The 18,748-nt window shown below is 41.0% G+C and overlaps 2 protein-coding genes across 2 annotated transcripts; both read left to right on the forward strand.

Moving 5' to 3' along the window:
* The first annotated feature begins 3,577 nt into the window (after positions 1–3,577).
* LOC117638292 lies at positions 3,578–5,108 on the forward strand. Its single transcript, XM_034373431.1, has 3 exons — positions 3,578–3,588; positions 3,737–3,876; positions 4,390–5,108. The coding sequence occupies exons 1-3, from the start codon at positions 3,578–3,580 to the stop codon at positions 5,106–5,108; spliced, it is 870 nt and encodes a 289-aa protein (XP_034229322.1).
* A 9,793-nt stretch (positions 5,109–14,901) lies between these two features.
* On the forward strand, positions 14,902–18,624 carry LOC117638293. The gene has a single exon (XM_034373432.1). It carries the CDS (start codon positions 14,902–14,904, stop codon positions 18,622–18,624), a length of 3,723 nt encoding a protein of 1,240 aa, XP_034229323.1.
* The last annotated feature ends 124 nt before the right edge of the window (positions 18,625–18,748 follow it).

An 18,748-nucleotide genomic window follows, 5' to 3' on the forward strand; every position in this document is an offset into this window, starting at 1 on the left:
AGTTCCTGTATGTTGAATATGGGGGTTTTTTTAAACAGCTGTGGTTCCTTGGTTGTCTGGTTCACACCCAACTCAGTAATTGTTGCCCTTGTTGTCGTTAGCATTAATAACAAAACCATGGAATGTGCATTTTAGAATTACATCATGGGGGCTAGTTTGAAAATGGGGTTTATAAGAAGGGTAAGGTCTGTTATTTGGACAATATTATAGAGGATTTTCTTTCCATGGTAGATTTACTGAAAATTGGGAGAGATCTTAGGTATGATGTTGACATTTCTCAAGTTGTTACATCAGATGCTACGGTGGTTGAAATGGTTGGCCACATACCATCCAATAAGGTTATTGTGTTATACTATAGTGAGATTGAAGACTGAGTATGATGCAGATGCAGAGAATTGTGATGGGGATTTGACTCAGAATTACCAAGTGAAAGAGGTGGATTATATTGAAGTTGAAGATGATGAGACTTTTGAGAATGTTGGGACAAAAGTGGCAAATGAAGGTGCGGTCAAAGAGGTACTGTTACTATAAAAAAGCAAAAGCAAAAAAAAAGGAAAAAAAAAAAAGTGTGGAGTGTGTGAAGTAGGAATAAAAGGGATGAGAGTTAAGGGTTTTAGTCGAGTCTCCTTAACCATGATGGTTCACTTTACACTGAAGGAAGTTTGTGAATTCTTTTCTAATTGAGTCTAAATAGCTTAGACTCTATGGTGGGATTACTTGGATCTATTGAAAGGATGTTCTAGTTTTTAAAATTTTCTATGGATTGCAACTTGAAGGTGGAAAATTTGTCCTGGTTAAGTGTTAGCCAAATGTCTAGTCTGTTAAGTTTTTATTTTTGTTTGAGTCTTGTTTCGCTTGAGGACAGGCAAAAAGCTAAGTTTGGGGGTATTTTGATGGACATATTTTATATTATATATTTAACCTCATTCTTAGTATATTTTGGTTAATATTTTGGAAGAATTTTGATACTTTGAATTATTTTTATAGGACTTTTGAATCTCTAATCGGGCAAAAACATGTCAAATGGACAAATTTTGAGTAATTCCAATTGGAAATTGCTTTAACTTCCAGTATAGTGTAGATGTGGTGATGGTAATGTAGACTTGCTGCTGGGTGCATGATTCCAGCTGCTGCTGGGTGCAAGATTCCAGCTGCTACTGGGTGCAAGATTCCAGTATAGGATTTTCTGTTTTTGATGCTTGCTGCTGATGGTTGTGTCCTGCATTGAGTCAATTATGTGTTAGGAATAGAAAGAAATTAGAAACAACTAGATAAAGAAAACAACAAATTTCTTTTTTTTTTTGTTTGTTTTGTTTGTTTTTTTTGTTTTGAAAATAAAAGAAGTAAAGAGTTTAGAAAAATTGGGTTGCCTCCCAATAAGCGCGTTATTTTAAGTCTGTAGCTAGACTCTGCAGAAGCCTGGTGGTCAAATCACTAGTTCCTTCAGAGTCAAAGACTCGGTTGCAATGTCAAAGGGTGTCTCCATGTAGGGTTTCAGCCTATGACCATTCACCTTGAACGTGTTGCCTTTATCTTCATTAGTGATTTGAACTGCTCCATGAGGAAAAACTTGAGTCACTAGGTAGGGTCCAGTCCAGCGAGATTTTAATTTCCCTGGAAACAACTTGAGCCTTGAACTAAATAACAGAACCTTTTGCCCTGGCTGAAATTCCTTCCGTAAAATTTGACTGTCATGAAATGCCTTAGTTCTTTCCTTGTATATGCGAGAACTATCATAAGCACCTTGATGAATTTCCTCTAGCTCATTTAACTGCAATTTCCGCTTTTCCCCAGCTGAGTCATATGCAAAATTTAACTCTTTAATGGCCCAGTAAGCTTTATGCTCCAGCTCCATAGGTAGATGACAGGCTTTCCCATAAACAAGTCGGAATGGTGACATCCCAATAGGAGTCTTATAAGCTGTCCTGTATGCCCACAAAGCATCATTTAGTTTGAAACTCCAATCCTTGCGTGTAGAGCTCACTGTTTTCTCCAAAATACGTTTTATTTCTCTGTTTGAAACTTCAACTTGACCAGATGTCTGTGGGTGGTATGGTGTAGCCACACGATGATTAATCCCATATTTTGCCAGTAGGTTAGCAAATGGTTTATTAATAAAATGCTTCCCCCCATCACTAAGAATAACACGCGGAATTCCAAAACGTGGAAATATAACCCCTTGGAGGAACTTCAAGACCACTGATCCTTGATTAGTTTGTGCTGCAATGGCCTCGACCCACTTTGAAACATATTCCACAGCCACTAAAATATATTGGTGCCCATTAGAAGATGGGAATGGTCCCATGAAATCAATACCCCAAACATCAAATAGTTCAACAATTAAGATACTTTGCTGGGGCATTTCATTCCTTCTGGATTGATTGCCGACCCTTTGACACCTATCACATGCCTTGCACCAATTCTGTGAATCTCTAAAAAGTGTTGGCCAAAATAACCCACTCTGTAGGATTTTCTCTGCTGTCCTTTTCTGCCAAAATGTCCTCCACAAGCGTAGTGATGAGCAAACTTTAAAACACTTTCCTGTTCAGCCTCCGGAATATACCTGCGAATAATCTGGTCTGCACAATACTTGTATAAGTACGGTTCATCCCAGAAATAGTGCTTTACATCAGATAAAAACTTCTTTTTCACTTTTGAACTTTGCATTGTGGAGAGCAATTGCTAGGGTTTTGGGTTTTCACAACTTTCAGGTGTTTTCGTTCTTTTCTTCTTAATGATATTTTCTTGGATTTCAATTATGAGTATGCGTAACCAAATTTCTTTTGCTAGGGTGAAGCCTTGGACCTTAGCATGAATATGTGATTTTTATTTAATTGCTTATGATGAGTGCATGCCTACTTGAATTGTTAATCACTGTTTTAAACTATCTAATTGTCTTAATGCCTGATCACCATTAGGACCTTTAGAAAAGTAATTGGATGCAATTTTGGTCGGAAGGTTCCCTGAAATTGATGCTAGCTTCTTGTGATTAATAATTGTAATTTCACTTAAGATGAATACCACGTCTTAAGGGTTGCATGGTTTTTCAAAGGGGTTTCACAAAACTTAATGAATCTTTCATGTTCAGATTTGATCCGAGTGTCCGGACGGGTTGCATGTTAGATATACATTCTGTGTTGGAGGTTCCAAGTAGAATATACATTAGGAAAACCTAACCTTCAAAGTGGCATGTGCAAATCATAAGTAATTGGTAAAAGTTCATAGGATTGCTAGGTGATGGGGAAACCCTAGTGCTTTTATAAATTGATATTCAAAACTCTTTCCTTCAATCGTATTTGTTTTTAGAATCAACCAAATTCATAATCATCTCTGCTCTTTTATTTTATTGCCAGAAAGTAACCACTTGGTAGAAAAATCTGAAATTTTGATACGATCAAGCTAAGTGACTCACGAACGTCCTCCAATTGGAATTACTCCAAAATTTGTCCATTTGATTATGTTTTGCTCCAGAGAGATTCGAATGTCCTATATTGGAAATATAATTCAAAGTATCAAAATTCTTCCAAAATATTAACCAAAATATACTAAGAATGAGGTTAAATATATAATATAAAATATGTCCATCAGGTACCAAATGAAGATGCAGGGGCAGAATTACCAAATGAAGATATAGGGGCACATGTGCAATTCATAATAAAGGGGCAGAATTGCCAAATGAAGATGAATATTCAGATTATTCAGATTCAGAAATTAAAGATAGTGATTATGAATTCAGTGAAAATGAGGCAGAGGCCAGGCCAACTGTTGGAGAGAATGTAGCAGATGATGGGACTAGTCATAGTGCTCCAGGAGAGGTGTCATCAGATGGTGCTGACACATCAGAATTTGACACTAGAAGTGAGACTGAAGATGAGGGTAACAGTAGAAAAAAGATAAAAACTGCCAAAGTTTAAGCAGTATAGAAGATATGTGGATTTGAAAAATGATTGGGAATGAAGTTTGCAAACAAAAAACTACTGATAAAGGCTATCAAGGAGCATGCAATTATACATGGTAGGGAAGTGAAATTGAAAAAAAACGATAACAGACGAGTTCAGGCTAAATGTGTGAAAGGGTGTTCTTTCCAGGTATATGGATCAAAGATTAATAGAGAGGAAGGGACATTTGTAATAAAAACTTTGAGCCTAGAACATCATTGTGAAAGAGTGGACAAGCTTAGGCATACTACATCAAAATGGCTTTGTGACAGATATGCAAACAAGCTAAAGCGCAACTCAGACTTTGATTTGAAATCATTTCAAGAAGATGTGTTGGAAGATTACAAAATAAATGTCACAAAAATTTAAGTTTATAGGGCAAAGAGGCTAGCCAGAGATTTAAATGAAGGTACTTTCAAAGAACAATATGCTAGATTGTAGGATTATGCAGAACAATTGAAAATTGCAAACGAGGGTAGTACAGTGAAGATTAAAACTCAGATTGTGAAGGGTGAGACAGTGTTTCAAAGGATATATGTGTGCTTGGTTGCCTATAAGAAGGGATTTTTAGAAGGTTGCAGACCTGTTATTGGTGTTGATGGCTGCCATTTGAAAGGGCCTTATCCTGGACAGATCTTGACGACTGTTGGGGTGGATGGGAACAACGGTTATTTCCCAGTAGCTTATGCAGTGGTTGATATTGAGAGTAAAGACTCTTGGATTTGGTTTTTCAATCTTCTTATTGAAGATTTAGGGATTACAAATGAAAAAGCTTGGGTAGTGATTAGTGACAAACAAAAGGGACTTGTACCTGCCATTGAGAGAGTACTTCCAACTGCAGAGCACATGATGTGTGTGAGACACCTGTACAGTAACTTTAGGGCATCATATATTGGTCTTGCTCTGAAACATATATTATGGGCTGCAGCAAGAGCTACAACTGTGCCTTGGTGGGAGGCAGAAATAGAGAAGATGAAAAATGAGGATGAGGAAGCATGGAAGTGGTTGAAGAAGAGACCTGCAAAAAATTGGAGCAGATCTCACTTCGAATCACATTTTAAATGTGATCTTTTGTTGAATAATCTATGTGAAAGTTTCAATGCAGCCATACTAGATGCAAGGGATAAGACAATTTTGAGTTGCTTGGTGAGGATTGTATGTGATGCTTAGGATGGCTAGTAGGAGGTCTGCATGTCAGAATTGGAGATACTCTGTTGGGCCTAGGATCTTCAAGATAATTGAGAAGAACAAGCTAGGTTCATCACAATGCATTCCTAGATTGGCTGGTGAGAAATTGTATCAAGTGAGCCACATTTATGGTGGAGAATTTGTTGTAGACCTTAGAGCAAAGACATGCTCTTGTAGGAGGTGGAATTTATGTGGAATACCATGTCCCCATGCAATCTCAGCAATATTTCAAAGATGTGAAAACCCAATTGCTTATGTGGATGATTGTTATAAACTAAAGACTTATATGAAGGCTTATGAACCTGTGATTCACCCAATCCCTTCAATGGACCAATGGAGTAAATGTGGTCTTCCTCCAATTAAACCTCCACTTTATAAGCAACAACCGGGTAGGCCTAAAAGAGTTAGGACGAAGGAGCCTGGTGAGGTTGAAATACCAGCCCCCATCCCACCAAACCCTATGCCTCCAAATTATATTGCCCCACCAGCCAAGCTTAGAAGGGTTTTCATTCAAATAAGATGTGGTGGATGCGGTCAAAAAGGCCATAATAGAGCAACATGTGACAGACAAAACAATGAAACCCAATAGGTATGACTGTTAAACACCTTGTTTAGTTCTATGTTATGGCGTACTTACATTAATAATTTTGTTATACATTTGCAGGTTCATGCATCTTCAATACAAATGGAGCAAGGTTCTTCTTCTAACACAGTAAGAGGGAGAGGCATAAGCAGAGGGAGATGCATAAGTAGAGGAAGAGGAAATGTTGCTCAAGCTACTGCTGACCCTAATTCTCTACAAAGTGTAAGCTTTGGTTGTTCTTGTGATTTTAAATTGCAAAAGTCATTAAGAAGCTGAAATCTTTAATTTTTTTTAGATGGCAAGAGGTAATGGAGAAGGAGGCAGAGGCATAAGTAGAGGAAGAGGCAATATTGCTCAAGCCCCTGTTTACCCAAATTCACAAGAAAGTGCAAGCTTTATTTTCTCATTTTTTTCAATTTTTTATTGTTTATGTCATTGAAAAACAATAAAGATCAGTAACTTTTCCAGGTGACAAGAGGTAATGGACAAGGAGTCTTACCATCTTCACATATTGGCTTAGGAAGAGGTTTACCATCTTCAAAGCTAAGTGCAATTAGAGGAAGAGGCTTAGGAAGAGGCATAAGTGGAGGAAGAGGCTTAGGAAGAGGAAGAGGCTTACCATCTTCACAATCAACTGTAGGTTTTTGTCATTTGGTTCATTTCTTACTCATTTCATTAATTGCCAATTTTTCAACTGTTATACACCTGACATTACTACATTGTTTAGGTGGCAAGAGGAAGGGGACAAGGAGAACCAGCTTTGGACAACATTTCCCATGATAATAACATGGCCTCAATATAGGGGAAATTATTGCTAAAGTTGTCCTATTTTGTGTATTTTGAGATATGTAATTTTCTGGCCAGAGGGATTTTATGACAAAAGGGACTGATTTTGACTTTTGACTTGTAATTGGTTTTGAGTTTGAAGGGCTAAAACTCTGTAATTGCTTGGCTATTTTTGGTTAGGTACTTTTTTGGGCAGGAGGATTTTGTGTACTTTGTGTAATTGGTTTTGAGCTAGAATAGCTCAAACTGTGTAATTGGTTGTTTGTTTTGGCTTATGTACTTTGCTAGGCAGGTGCATTTTGTAATTGGAATTCTGTAATTGGTCTAACTAGTCTTTAGTTTCATGGGCTCAAACTCTGTAATTGGAATTTGAATGTTTATATGGATGTTTATTTTGTAAATTGCCTGTGTGGTCAACAATGGAATGACTTTTACTTTGTTGTACTCAATGGAATGACATCTCCCAGATGTTCAAATAACCTCAATTCAAGAACCATTCAGAACACTAATGCACATTCAAGGGACACTAATGCACATTTCAAAACAGTAATGCACATTTCAGAACCATTACATTCAAAAGGAACAAACCCCATAACAATTACAACTTCCCACTCATCAGAAATGTTATAAATAAACCCCAAGACAAAATCAAGGAAACCCACATTATCAATTGTCTTTGCCCATGACCCCATTCCAAAACCTTTTTTTCCTGAACCATCTCTTTCAATTTCTGCTGTAGTTCTTTCTTTTTTGCTTCCACAACTCTCAATTGTTCTTCCTTTGCTCTACTTTCCTCCTCCATTACTCTAAGTCTTCTAAGCAAACCAGGGACCACTTGTTTTCCTCTTGGACAAGTTTCATTATCCACCCACTCGAAATAATGTACACCTCTTCTGCTATTCTGGCAAATCAAATCTTACCCAATTTCAGACCTCATCAAGCAGTTACAAATGGAAAAGAACAACTTTTGCAACCCAAATAATAACTTACCCAATTTTTATCACAAGCATCGAACCTTCTTCCTGGGTTCAAATCTGTCCACGAAGTCCGACGAATTATCTTCGTCCCACAGGCACAGTACCAACTCGTCCCACTTGATGTCGTTAAAATCTCTGACGTTGAAATCGCCGACATTGCAAACCTTGGGTTCTAATTTGGGGGTTTTGGTGGAGCTTCTAACAGAAATGGGAGGGAATGTACTACAGTGGCTTGGTCGTTTTAGAATAGGATACTCACAATGACGATGTTTTGTACAAAATAAAAAGTTTAAGGACGTTTGAATTGAAAATTTTAGTTGATGGACCAAAATGATACTGGAGCGATAGTTGGGGGACCATTTAAGTCATTAACCCGAAAATGAAATTCAAGGGCGGTGTAAGGTTCCATTTTCACCGTTATTTTCGCATGTGTCGTGAACTATTTCCCATGTTTGGATTCACGAAATATAATTTCTCATTTATAAGCTCAAATTTTCATGAACCAAACAAAATCATAATGTTTGATTAAAAACATGTCAATTTGATATACATTGTTGAAATTATTATTTTTTAATTATTGAGCCATTCTCCAATTGATTGTTCTAGTGGAGAAAAATAATTTGGATTAATTTATACAGATATTAGAATATTGAAACTCCAAAAATAAATGTCTTTATTATTTCAAGGTTTTTTTAAATAAAAATATTTAGAAAAATGTAATATATTGCATTCATAATTTAGGCATCAAGATCGTCACTTGCAAGGGCCAATATAAATAGCCACATAAGGTTAGTACAAATATGAAAGTATTGTAACCACAAAAGGGTTAGTTCAAATATGGAGGAATCCACCAGTATCAACAAGTGCACAATGTGTGTAAGATCCCACATCAACCAACGGAGAGGGGGTGATGTGCCTTATATGTGCACACACGTATCCATCTAGCACGAGGCCTTTTGGGAGCTCACTGACTTCGGAGTCATAGGAACTCCGAAGTTAAGCGAGTTGGGGGCTAGAGCAATCCCAGGATGGGTGACCCACTGGGAAGTTGCTCGTGAGCTCCCAGAAACAAAACCGTGCGGGCAAAGAGGGGGCCCAAAGCGGACAATATCGTGCTACGGCAGAGCCGGTCCCAGGGTGTGACAATGTGTATCTTCACTCATAGCCATACATGACCAAAGAAATTTCGAATAAAAGCCACAAGCCTGGACAACTACACAGAGATCTTAGCGCACAAAACTATAACTGCAACTACAACCTTTAAACTGTCACACATAAAATCTAAAATTAGATATTAAAACCACGTAAGAAACTCAAAAAGAATTCATGCACTTATTACAACTATTAAAAAAAAAAAATTGCAACACATAACAACAACAAAACGCAGACATGGGCTTGTGTTTGGGCGTATTTGGCTAATGTTCATCTCTTATTGAAATGCCATTCGGCTCCTGTTAGGGAGCCTCACTACCGTTTCGTTTCCTGGAGGATGTTACGCCGTTAAGAATTCACGAGAGTTATTATGCTTGGGATAGGTTAGACCTATCTATTTTCTTAACAAACTAGCAACCTTCAACCAAGTTGGGCAGAGCAGATGTGCTCCCCACTTTATACAAAAGTTCGAATCCCTCTTCCCGTAATTTAGATTAGTTTAAAGTAGAATATCACTTATATAAAATAAAAATATTTAAAAAAAAAAAAAAAAAGAATCCCAAATCACAACCACCAGCACCAGGAACACCATTATCACCCCACCGCTACCTCCTTGCCGCCTCCACTGCAACCTTGTTCCCAATATCATTACTACTAGTCCTACGTACCATCAGTCTAGCATACCTTCGTCACCTTTTTATTTTATTTTATTTTATTTTTTAGTATATATATATTTTTATATATGTTGAGGCTTTCTATAGTAACCATGATGTCTAGTGTAAGGGCATCTTATTTCTAGATTATAACATAATTATCAGAATCGTTCAGGTTTGACATTTTCTTTCTTGGATTATTCACAGAAAAAATCAGTTGAATTTGAAAGTTTTTAGTGATTTGATTGTCCACATTTTTGTTTTAATTTTTTTAACAAAATCTGTTTTTTGTTGTTGCATATATTAAATGATCAAACAACTTCGAGTTTAGATGATTTTGTTTTTCAAGTATAACTCTTGAAGAATAACTTAAAAATTATAAATATATTTTTCAAATTTCTACAAGTTGGAATAACTACTAGAAATTGATAATCAAAGTGACATAAACATCATTAACTAGCTATATATAGCCAACTCAAATGGTATGGGAGGGATAAGTGGTGAAGCCAGGATTTCATGTGTGTGGGGGCCTCTTACAAATTATAAAGAATCAAAAATTTGAACTCACAATACATACAAAGAATAGTATAAATATATTTATCACATATGTCAAGAACTATATTGCTTATTGGTTGCAATCATAATTGTCCTCGACAAAGAGATAGACAAATACATTCTAAGCAAGAAAAATTGCAAGAGATAGACAAATAGTAGCGATTTAGCAAATATCTTTAAAGCTTTTTCCCCCATTAAACCCAATAGAAAGAAAAAAAACAAAATTTCACAAACTAAAAAAAAAAAAAAAGAAACTTTAGGTCCCTTCATGCATTCATATCATACATGAAAAAATGTTTTATGTAAAAATATTGATTAAGTATGAAAAATGATTTTACGGAATAAACATTTTCTCAAGATAATTTTTGCCGGCTTTTATTCCTTACACATCAAATAAGAAAACTTAATTTTATGGGATTTTAGTATGAAGTATATATTGACTTAATGAGCCATTATTTTTAGCCTAAATCATATTTTGCACTAAAATCGATTTTTCATATTTTGATTTGGTGGGAATTTGATTTTCTAGTATTTTTATTTGAATCCAAATAAGGAGTACTTCCTTATTTACATTGTAAACTTAAGTAAATGGAGTAATATAAAAATAAATGAAAGTAAAAGGACAAAGACATTTACTTAAATACTCAAAATGAAAATAAGGTAATCTGTACACGTGGAGTGCATGACCACCAGCTGAGCAAATGAGCAATTTGAAGCACCTCGTTGTGCCTTAATAGGTTCGCCACAACACTTGCGAGTGCATATCGAAACGCAAAGTATTTGAAATAATATACATCTAGAAATACATGACAGTATATTACTTTTAAACTAACACAAAACTTGAGTGGGGGCCTAGGACCACACTGGTCCCAGTGTGGCTTCTTCCCTGGGAGGGATAGACGGTAGAAACCCGACATGTACACACTACCAATACATATCATGCATCCATGAATATTTGGTTTTATGAATTTGTATGCAATTACATACTGTTGAGGCCCAAAAATCCAAGGGGCTAAGCCTAAGGTGATTATTGGCCCAATAGGGGCCAAATGAACACAAGAAAATTTAGGGAACAAATTAATACGAGCTACGGGCCACATGCTACGTCAAACAAGCACGTGCGGGGAGACCCAAAGCATGCTAACTTTACAAAAAAAAACATGCTCACTCCTATCGAACTCGGCTATGGCCTGTGATGATAGGATAAAAATCCAAGCACAAGCATAGGTGTCGGAACTGCCATGCCAACGCCGAAATGTGTTACAAGCTTAGGTGGACCCAAGCCACCAAAATTACCTGGGGCTTGCTTGAACGGGTTGTGGTATGGATGGCAATGGGCTTTCACAGGACTCATTGACGAGCCAAGGGAATGGTAGTTTCGGATCACTTGGGGGACCCAAAACTCAAGCCTATTCCCTCGGCCCGAAACACATGGGTCAGCATGAGAGAAGAGAGAGCATGACCCAATACCTTAGAAAAAAAGTGCAAAGCCCGTTAGGAAAGGTTGGGACAATTAGAAGGACTAAACATGCTGTTAAGGCACAATTGGCAGGCTGCTTCCGGCAGCTTGACGAAAAGCCCAGTAGATTGACCAGAACGACATATCATCAATTCAAAGCCTAGGAAAGAAAAGCCCAGCCCAAACTCCCTGTAAAATATCTGGCCAAGCACGTTTGTCCCTATCCAGGAGAGTCAAACGGCAACCCTCTCAAAAAACCAGAGGAAATCCACATGAGTAAGGGGTTTACCCGTCGAGTAAAGCGCAGCTCCTTTCCCTTCCATTGTCCTGGCAGCTTGCATAGCAAAGGTCGAGAGAAAAGCAGGCGGCTCTTCACCTCTTTGAGAAGGGGCCAGCAAGACCGAAACCTTGGAACCACAAATGGGTTCCTTACCCATATGTCTTGGGCGGACGGAATTCATAAAAGAGGACGAAGTGGGGGAAAACAATGGAAAGAGGGAGGGAAGTATGACGGAATTAGAACCCTTAGTGGCTATAAAAGGAGGACTTCTGCTACCCAGAAGAACCAACCCATTTTTTCCAGAGCTCGACCAAGCATTGTCAAGCAGCTGGAAAATCTACTCAAGCCACCCCATCTCCTCCTCCATTCGTTTTTTCTTCCTCCATTAGGAAGGAAACCAGCCAAATCTTCCTTTGCCTGCTCTAAACCTCCCTCCTCCATAGGAAAACTCATCTCTCTCTCTCAAAATTGCTAAACCTGTGAAAGCCTAGCTCCCATGCCACATGCTCTCCAAGCCAAGCTCTTCTGTAAAATTGGTTAAGTTTGTTTGGGCTATTAGTGAAGGAAGCCTGAGAGTGTTTGCGTAACAGTTTCATCAGATTCTGTGAAAAACACTCTTCCAGGCGCTTGGTATCGAACCCAGGCACTTGGGGAATTTTGCTCACTTCTCTTCTTACGGCAGCCCAAGCCCATTCGTCAGGCTGCTGGAACAAAAAGGCCCCAACATAAATTGGCGACTCTGCTGGGGACCAAGCTGCCATTTTTTCGCTAATGCCTCCAAAAAAGAAGACTAGGAGCAATACCATGGCCTCTCAAGGCGGATCTGACCACGGTGATTCTGAATCACGACAAAATGCCTCCTCTAGGCAGCAAGAACGTGCAAGTGAGGGAGCTTTTACCCTCACAGACCTTATTACGGCTATGCAGACTATGGGGGAAACCCAAAGAGAGATGATGAACACCATCAAAGAGCTAAGGAATGCTGTTCCTAAGCCAAACGAAGAAAATACCCGACATCCACAGGAGGAATCTGCTGCTGCTGGAAAAGAGTCCGAACAAAAGGGACCATCTTTTGTTACCCAGGAGGATGTCGTGGCCATGCTGGAAAAGGAACTCAGTCGAAGCCAAGAGGACTGGAAATACATTCCTCAGCCACCTTACCCATCAAGCTTACTCCAGCAGCCTTATCCCAAAGGCTACGAAACACCAAACTTCGTCCTTTTCGATGGAAGGAAGGGGAGTCCAAAGGAGCATGTTAGTCGTTTCATCGATGCCTTAGGACCACATGCTGGTGATTATAATCTCCGACTGCGAGAATTTTCAAAAAGTCTTACTGATCGGGCCTATACCTGGTATACGACGTTGGCGCCGGGTTCTATTCGTTCTTGGGACGATCTGGCAGGCAGGGTTTGTAAAAAATACTTTCAGCACGAGGAAAGAGTCACCACCACTCAGCTCAACAATACCCGCCAGAAGTATGGTGAAGATCCTGTGGACTTTGTACGAAGGTTTCGAGATCTGGCCCTAGATTGCTATGATGAAAAAGATGAAGAGGCACTTGTCGAAATCTGCATCAGCAACATTGTGGCAGATTATAGAGTGTACCTGGAAAATATTGGCATCAGTCAATTTTCTAGGTTGTTGGAAGCAGTAAGAAAAACAAGCATGTCTGTCAAACCGACAGGACAAAGGACTTGGAGGAATGAGAAGAAGGAGGCGCACCAAACGCTAGCTGTAGATGACAAGCCATCCAATGACTACAGCGCACGCAAAAGGAAGGACCGAGAGACGTACCCGCCACTACCATGCAAAGATGAGGAGTTTCATGCCATCCTGGACACAATGATCGCTGATGGCGCGATCAAACCTCTCAGGCCCTACAAAGTCCCCACCCGAGAAGAAAAGAATGACCCTAGGTACTGTCGCTACCATCAATTCGTGGGACATCCAACTACCGCTTGTCAAGCTCTGAGGAAAATCTTGCATGGCAAAATACACGAAGGGGTTCTTGAGCTTCCCTCTAAAAGGCAGATTATTGATGAGGACCCTTTGCCAAAACGAAGGGGAAAGGAAATAGTTGCTGTCATAACATGTTCTGGTGATTTACTCGATGACGATGAGCCTTGTCATCCATGGAGGGACGACCCCAAACCACCGGAAGCCATCTGGGAGCCTTGCGGGAATATGGAAAAAGCTTTCTGGCGGAAATACTCAAAACCCCCGAGTTATGATGCGCCATGGCCGCTCGCTCAAGGATGGGATGATTGCACAGCTGATAAGGCGTTTACGCTGGGAGAACAATGCCTGGGAGCCTTCGCAGGACAACAGGAAACAGCGGCCGTCACGTTTCATGCTCTTACCGAGGCTGAAACAACTGTAATGGAGCGCTATTTAGGTAAAAGGCAAGGACCCACAGCCTCACAGGTCCTTCAAAGGAACCCAAAATTCAAATCACTCTTTGATCAACTTGACTTCGGGCCTCAAGCGAGGGAAGCAGCTACGGCAGCTCTCATGAGCATCTCTGAGTCCAATTCTCATTGTTTTACCGCACAACCACAGAGGTCATTTTTGGAAAACGACAACGCTATCGTTTTCACGGATGAAGACATGGAGGTTCCGTATCCGGATCACAGAAGGCCACTTTACTTGGAAGGACAGATCAACGATGTGTTTATAAGGCGGGCCTTGGTAGACACAGGTTCTTCCGTTAATATATTACCTCTGTCTGTGCTTACGGCAGCTGGCATCCCATTATCCAAAATTGTCCAATCACAAACAAGCATCAGCGGCTTTGGAAACAAAAGTGAAGTAACGGTGGGACATATGCAAGTAAATTTAAAGGTGGGGCCAATTCGGTCACTTACAAAATTCTATGTCGTGGATGTGGATGTGGCTTATCATGCGCTGCTTGGAAGGCCATGGCTCAATAAACATAAGCTTGTGGTCTCTACTTACCATCAATGCGTGAAAGGAAGAATTGGGCTGAGACCACTCCGCATACCAGGAAATCAGACACCATTCAACAAAAACGAAGCCCATTATTTGGAAGCTGAATTCTACACCGAATGAACAGATGCTGGAAGCAACCCATCCAAAGATTTTGGAACCTGTCTCCCTTCTTGGACAGAAATTCGTGATTTAAGTAATGAAGAACTCATCACCATCATCAACCGAGGAAGAAAGAGACACTCGGAAGCTAACAATCATGCCTATGATCATCCCCGGTGCTCAAAAGTAACGCTCCCCGATGGGCGCACCGTGTACCGCTTATGATGGGATTGGGGGCTTAACCGTGTCTTACGGGAAAGCCCCGAGTATGGAGGAGAAGCGATGCAAACCAACGACTGCAAAGATTCAGATGACAAGGCACTTTCACCTTGTGCCTTCCAGGAGCCAATGGTTGCTCCCAAGCACATGCAAGATGGCTCAGTGGCAGTAACTGAGCAATTGGAGACAATTGACTTAAGTGATGATCCTGTCGTCCAAAGACCCATTTCCATCAGCATCCATTTAACAAAGGAGGAGAAGGAAGTTTTGGTGCCTTTGTTAAAGGAATTTCGAGATGTGTTCGCTTGGAGCTACGAAGAAATGCCCGGCCTTGATCCAAATTTGGTGAGTCACACGTTGAATATTGAGCTGGGTACCAGACCCGTCGTACAGCCCAGAAGGAATTTTCATCCTGAGGTTGAAAAGCAAATCAAGGTGGAAATCGAAAAACTGTTAGCTGCTGGATTCATCAAGCCCATCAAGCACCCCACGTGGCTAGCAAATATCGTTCCCGTGAAAAAGAAGACCGGGGTCATTAGAATATGTACAGACTACCGAGACCTCAATCGAGCTTGCCCAAAAGATGAGTTTCCGCTGCCCAACATGGATATATTGATCGATTCAACCTCGGGTCAAGGCATGCTGTCCTTTATGGATGGATTCAGTGGATACAATCAGATCAAAATGTCGCCCAAGGATGCTGAAAAGACGGCCTTTCGAACGCCGTATGGGAATTTCTATTACACGGTCATGCCATTTGGTCTCAAAAATGCGGGTGCCACCTACCAAAGAGCCATGACGGCAGTGTTTCATGATATGATGGGAAAAGAGGTGGAAGACTACGTGGATGACCTTGTGGTGAAATCTAAAACCAGACTGGGACATCAGGAGGTTTTAAGGAAGGTGCTGGAAAGGTGCCGGCTATACGGGCTGAAAATGAATCCGAAGAAGTGTGCGTTCGGAGTATCATCCGGTAAATTCTTGGGGTTTCAGGTGCACCAACGCGGCATAGATGTGGATCCCGAAAAGACTAGGGCCCTAAAATCCTTGTCGCCACCAAAGAACCCGAAGGAATTGAAAAGTTTCATGGGGAGGCTGTCGTACATTCGACGCTTTATTCCAGGGCTTGCTGCTATGATGAGCACTTTCACCCCTTTGCTCAAAAAAGGCCAACCGTACATATGGAGCAAGGAATGCCAGGAGGCTTACCAACAAGTGCAGCAGCTGATAGCCAGGCTACCCACAATGAGGGCACCTACCCCGGGATTTCCACTCAAGCTTTACTTAGCCGCAACAAATACCGCGGTTGGAGCTTTGCTTGCCCAAGATAGTCGTGAGGGGGAAGAAAGCCCCATTTACTATGTAAGCAGACAATTGAAGGGAGCTGAGACAAGGTACCCGAAGACTGAACTATTATGCCTTGCCCTTGTTTATGCTGCACAACGATTGCGACATTACTTTCTTGCTCACAAGCTGCAGCTTGTAGTAAAATCCGACCCTGTGAGATACTTGCTCACAAGACCAGTGCTATCAGGACGCCTTGCACGCTGGTTGCTGCAATTATCTGAGTTCGATATTGTGTGTACGACCCCGAAGGCTATTAGGGGACAGGCTGTAATTGATATGTTAGCCCTATTCCCCGAAGTAGAGGAGTCTACTCTGTCCAAAGAAGTATTAGGAGAACTGCCGGAAGTAGTTGCCACTGTTGTAGAAGAAGCGTCATGGACCCTCTACTTTGATGGATCCTCTACAACCAACGGTGGAGGAGCAGGTGTAGTGATTATCAATCCTGAAAGGCAGGCCACAGCTCTCTCATTCAAACTAGATTTCCCATGCACAAATAATGTCGCGGAATATGAAGCTTTTATCATGGGATTGTCTACGGCAAGGGAAATGGGTGCAGAAAGAGTGAAGGTCATTGGAGATTCAAATCTGGTATTGAGCCAATTGCAAGGGAGCTTTGCTGTGAAAGAAGCAACTTTGGCACTCTATCGTACAGCTGCTGAAAGGCTCATTAATTCCTTTAAGCAGGTGGTGATGGAACACATTCCGGGAGTCACTAATAGGTATGCAGATGCTTTGGCTACACTGGGATCAAAACTCTCATACGTGCAGGAGCAACCTAATATTACTGTGGTAAGGAGAGAGACGCCAGTAGTAGAGGCAATGGTCCAGGAGGAGCTGCTGGAAGAAGATGACTGGAGAAAGCCGTTAAGAAAAGAATTTAGCGGAGAAAGCAGCATTAAGGACTTGAAAGACTATGTGCTCATCTTTGGGGAACTCTATAGACGCCTCCCAGGCGGTGTTTTGACTAGATGCGTGGGAATGGTAGAAGCGAGAAGAAGGTTGCAGGAGGTACACGATGCCACCTGCAGTTTGGAACCAGTGACCAGTTTGTATCGGCGCCTGCAGCGTAAGGGGTATTATTGGCCAGAAATGAGGAAACAAGCAGCCGATGTTCAGGCTAACTGTCCCAAATGTTCTACGGTACCCACTACCGAGGAGGCTTTTACTGTGTCACTGGCAGAAGATTGGAGAGCCCCATATCTAGCATTTTTCGTTGAGGGAGCTCTGCCAACCGATGCCAAGCTCGCTTATAAGCTCAAGAAGACGGTAAAGAGATATTTCATGGATGGAGCGACCCTTTACAGGAAGGGATTTAATGGTGAACCACTACGATGCTTGGAAAGGTCGGAGGCTCATCAAGTCATGCAGGAGATACATGCTGGAGAATGTGGAGAACATCAAGGGATGAAGAGGCTTTATCGGCAGCTGCTGAGTTTCGGATACTATTGGCCTACTATGAAGAAAGATGCACATGACTTTGTTAAGAAATGTCACACATGCCAGATCCATGCTAATTTAAGCCATAAACCTCCAACACTGTTACAGGATATGCGCACCCCATGGCCTTTCCATACATGGGGGCTTGATTTGATTGGGACAATTCATCCTCCTTCCGACGGTTACATATGGATCCTTACAGCTACGGAATATTTCACGAAGTGGGTTGAGGCAGTTCCTCTTCGAAAAGCCACAGGGGCTGCTGTCTCGAATTTCATTCGAGAATACATCGTGTGCAGATTTGGAATTCCATACAAAATGGTTACCGATAATGGCACGCCTTTTGTCAACAAACAGATAAGCTCAACACTCAATGGTTACGGTATCAAGCATCGTCGCTCCACACCTTACTACCCACAAGGAAATGGTCAAGCAGAGGCTACCAACAAGACAATACTGAGAATTCTGAGCAAGATGGTATATGAGTATAAGGGAAACTGGAGCATCCACCTGCCGGACTCTTTGTGGGCTTACCGCACCTCACCAAGGGGTGCTACTGGTTTTTCACCTTACTCACTCGTGTATGGGTCTGATGCCATCTCACCTGTGGAAATCACCATCCCCACGGCTAGAGTGTCGGCTGTCAATGATCTTGAATGGGATGCAAAATCATGCTCGGATTGGCGTGTGTTAGACCTCGAAGCAGTGGATGAAAAGAGGATGGAAGCCGAAAGGAAAATGGCACTTTATCACAGGACTACTGCCCAAGCATACAACAGGACCGTTAAGCCTCAAGCTTTCAAGCAAGGAGATCTCGTGCTAAAAGTTGTCGAGCATGTGAAAAGACAGATATCGGGACCTTCCAAGTTTGCCCCGCAATGGGAGGGTCCATTCGCAGTCAAAGAAGTACACAGCAGTGGCTATTACCACTTGATCTCTGTCAAGGAAGGCACGCTAACGGATCCCATCAATGGAAAATGGCTCAAGCCCTACTATTGCTAAGAAGGAATAGTATTTTTATCATTATATCATCGTATTTATCCCCTCATGCCCTCCTTCTATATCCCTAACTCTCGCTTGGGAAGTTTTTGTAACATGTACCATTGTGGTGACATGAAATCTGAAA

This window comes from Prunus dulcis, chromosome 8 (assembly GCF_902201215.1).
Source record: "Prunus dulcis chromosome 8, ALMONDv2, whole genome shotgun sequence".
In the NCBI taxonomy this organism is placed as follows: Eukaryota; Viridiplantae; Streptophyta; class Magnoliopsida; order Rosales; family Rosaceae; genus Prunus; species Prunus dulcis.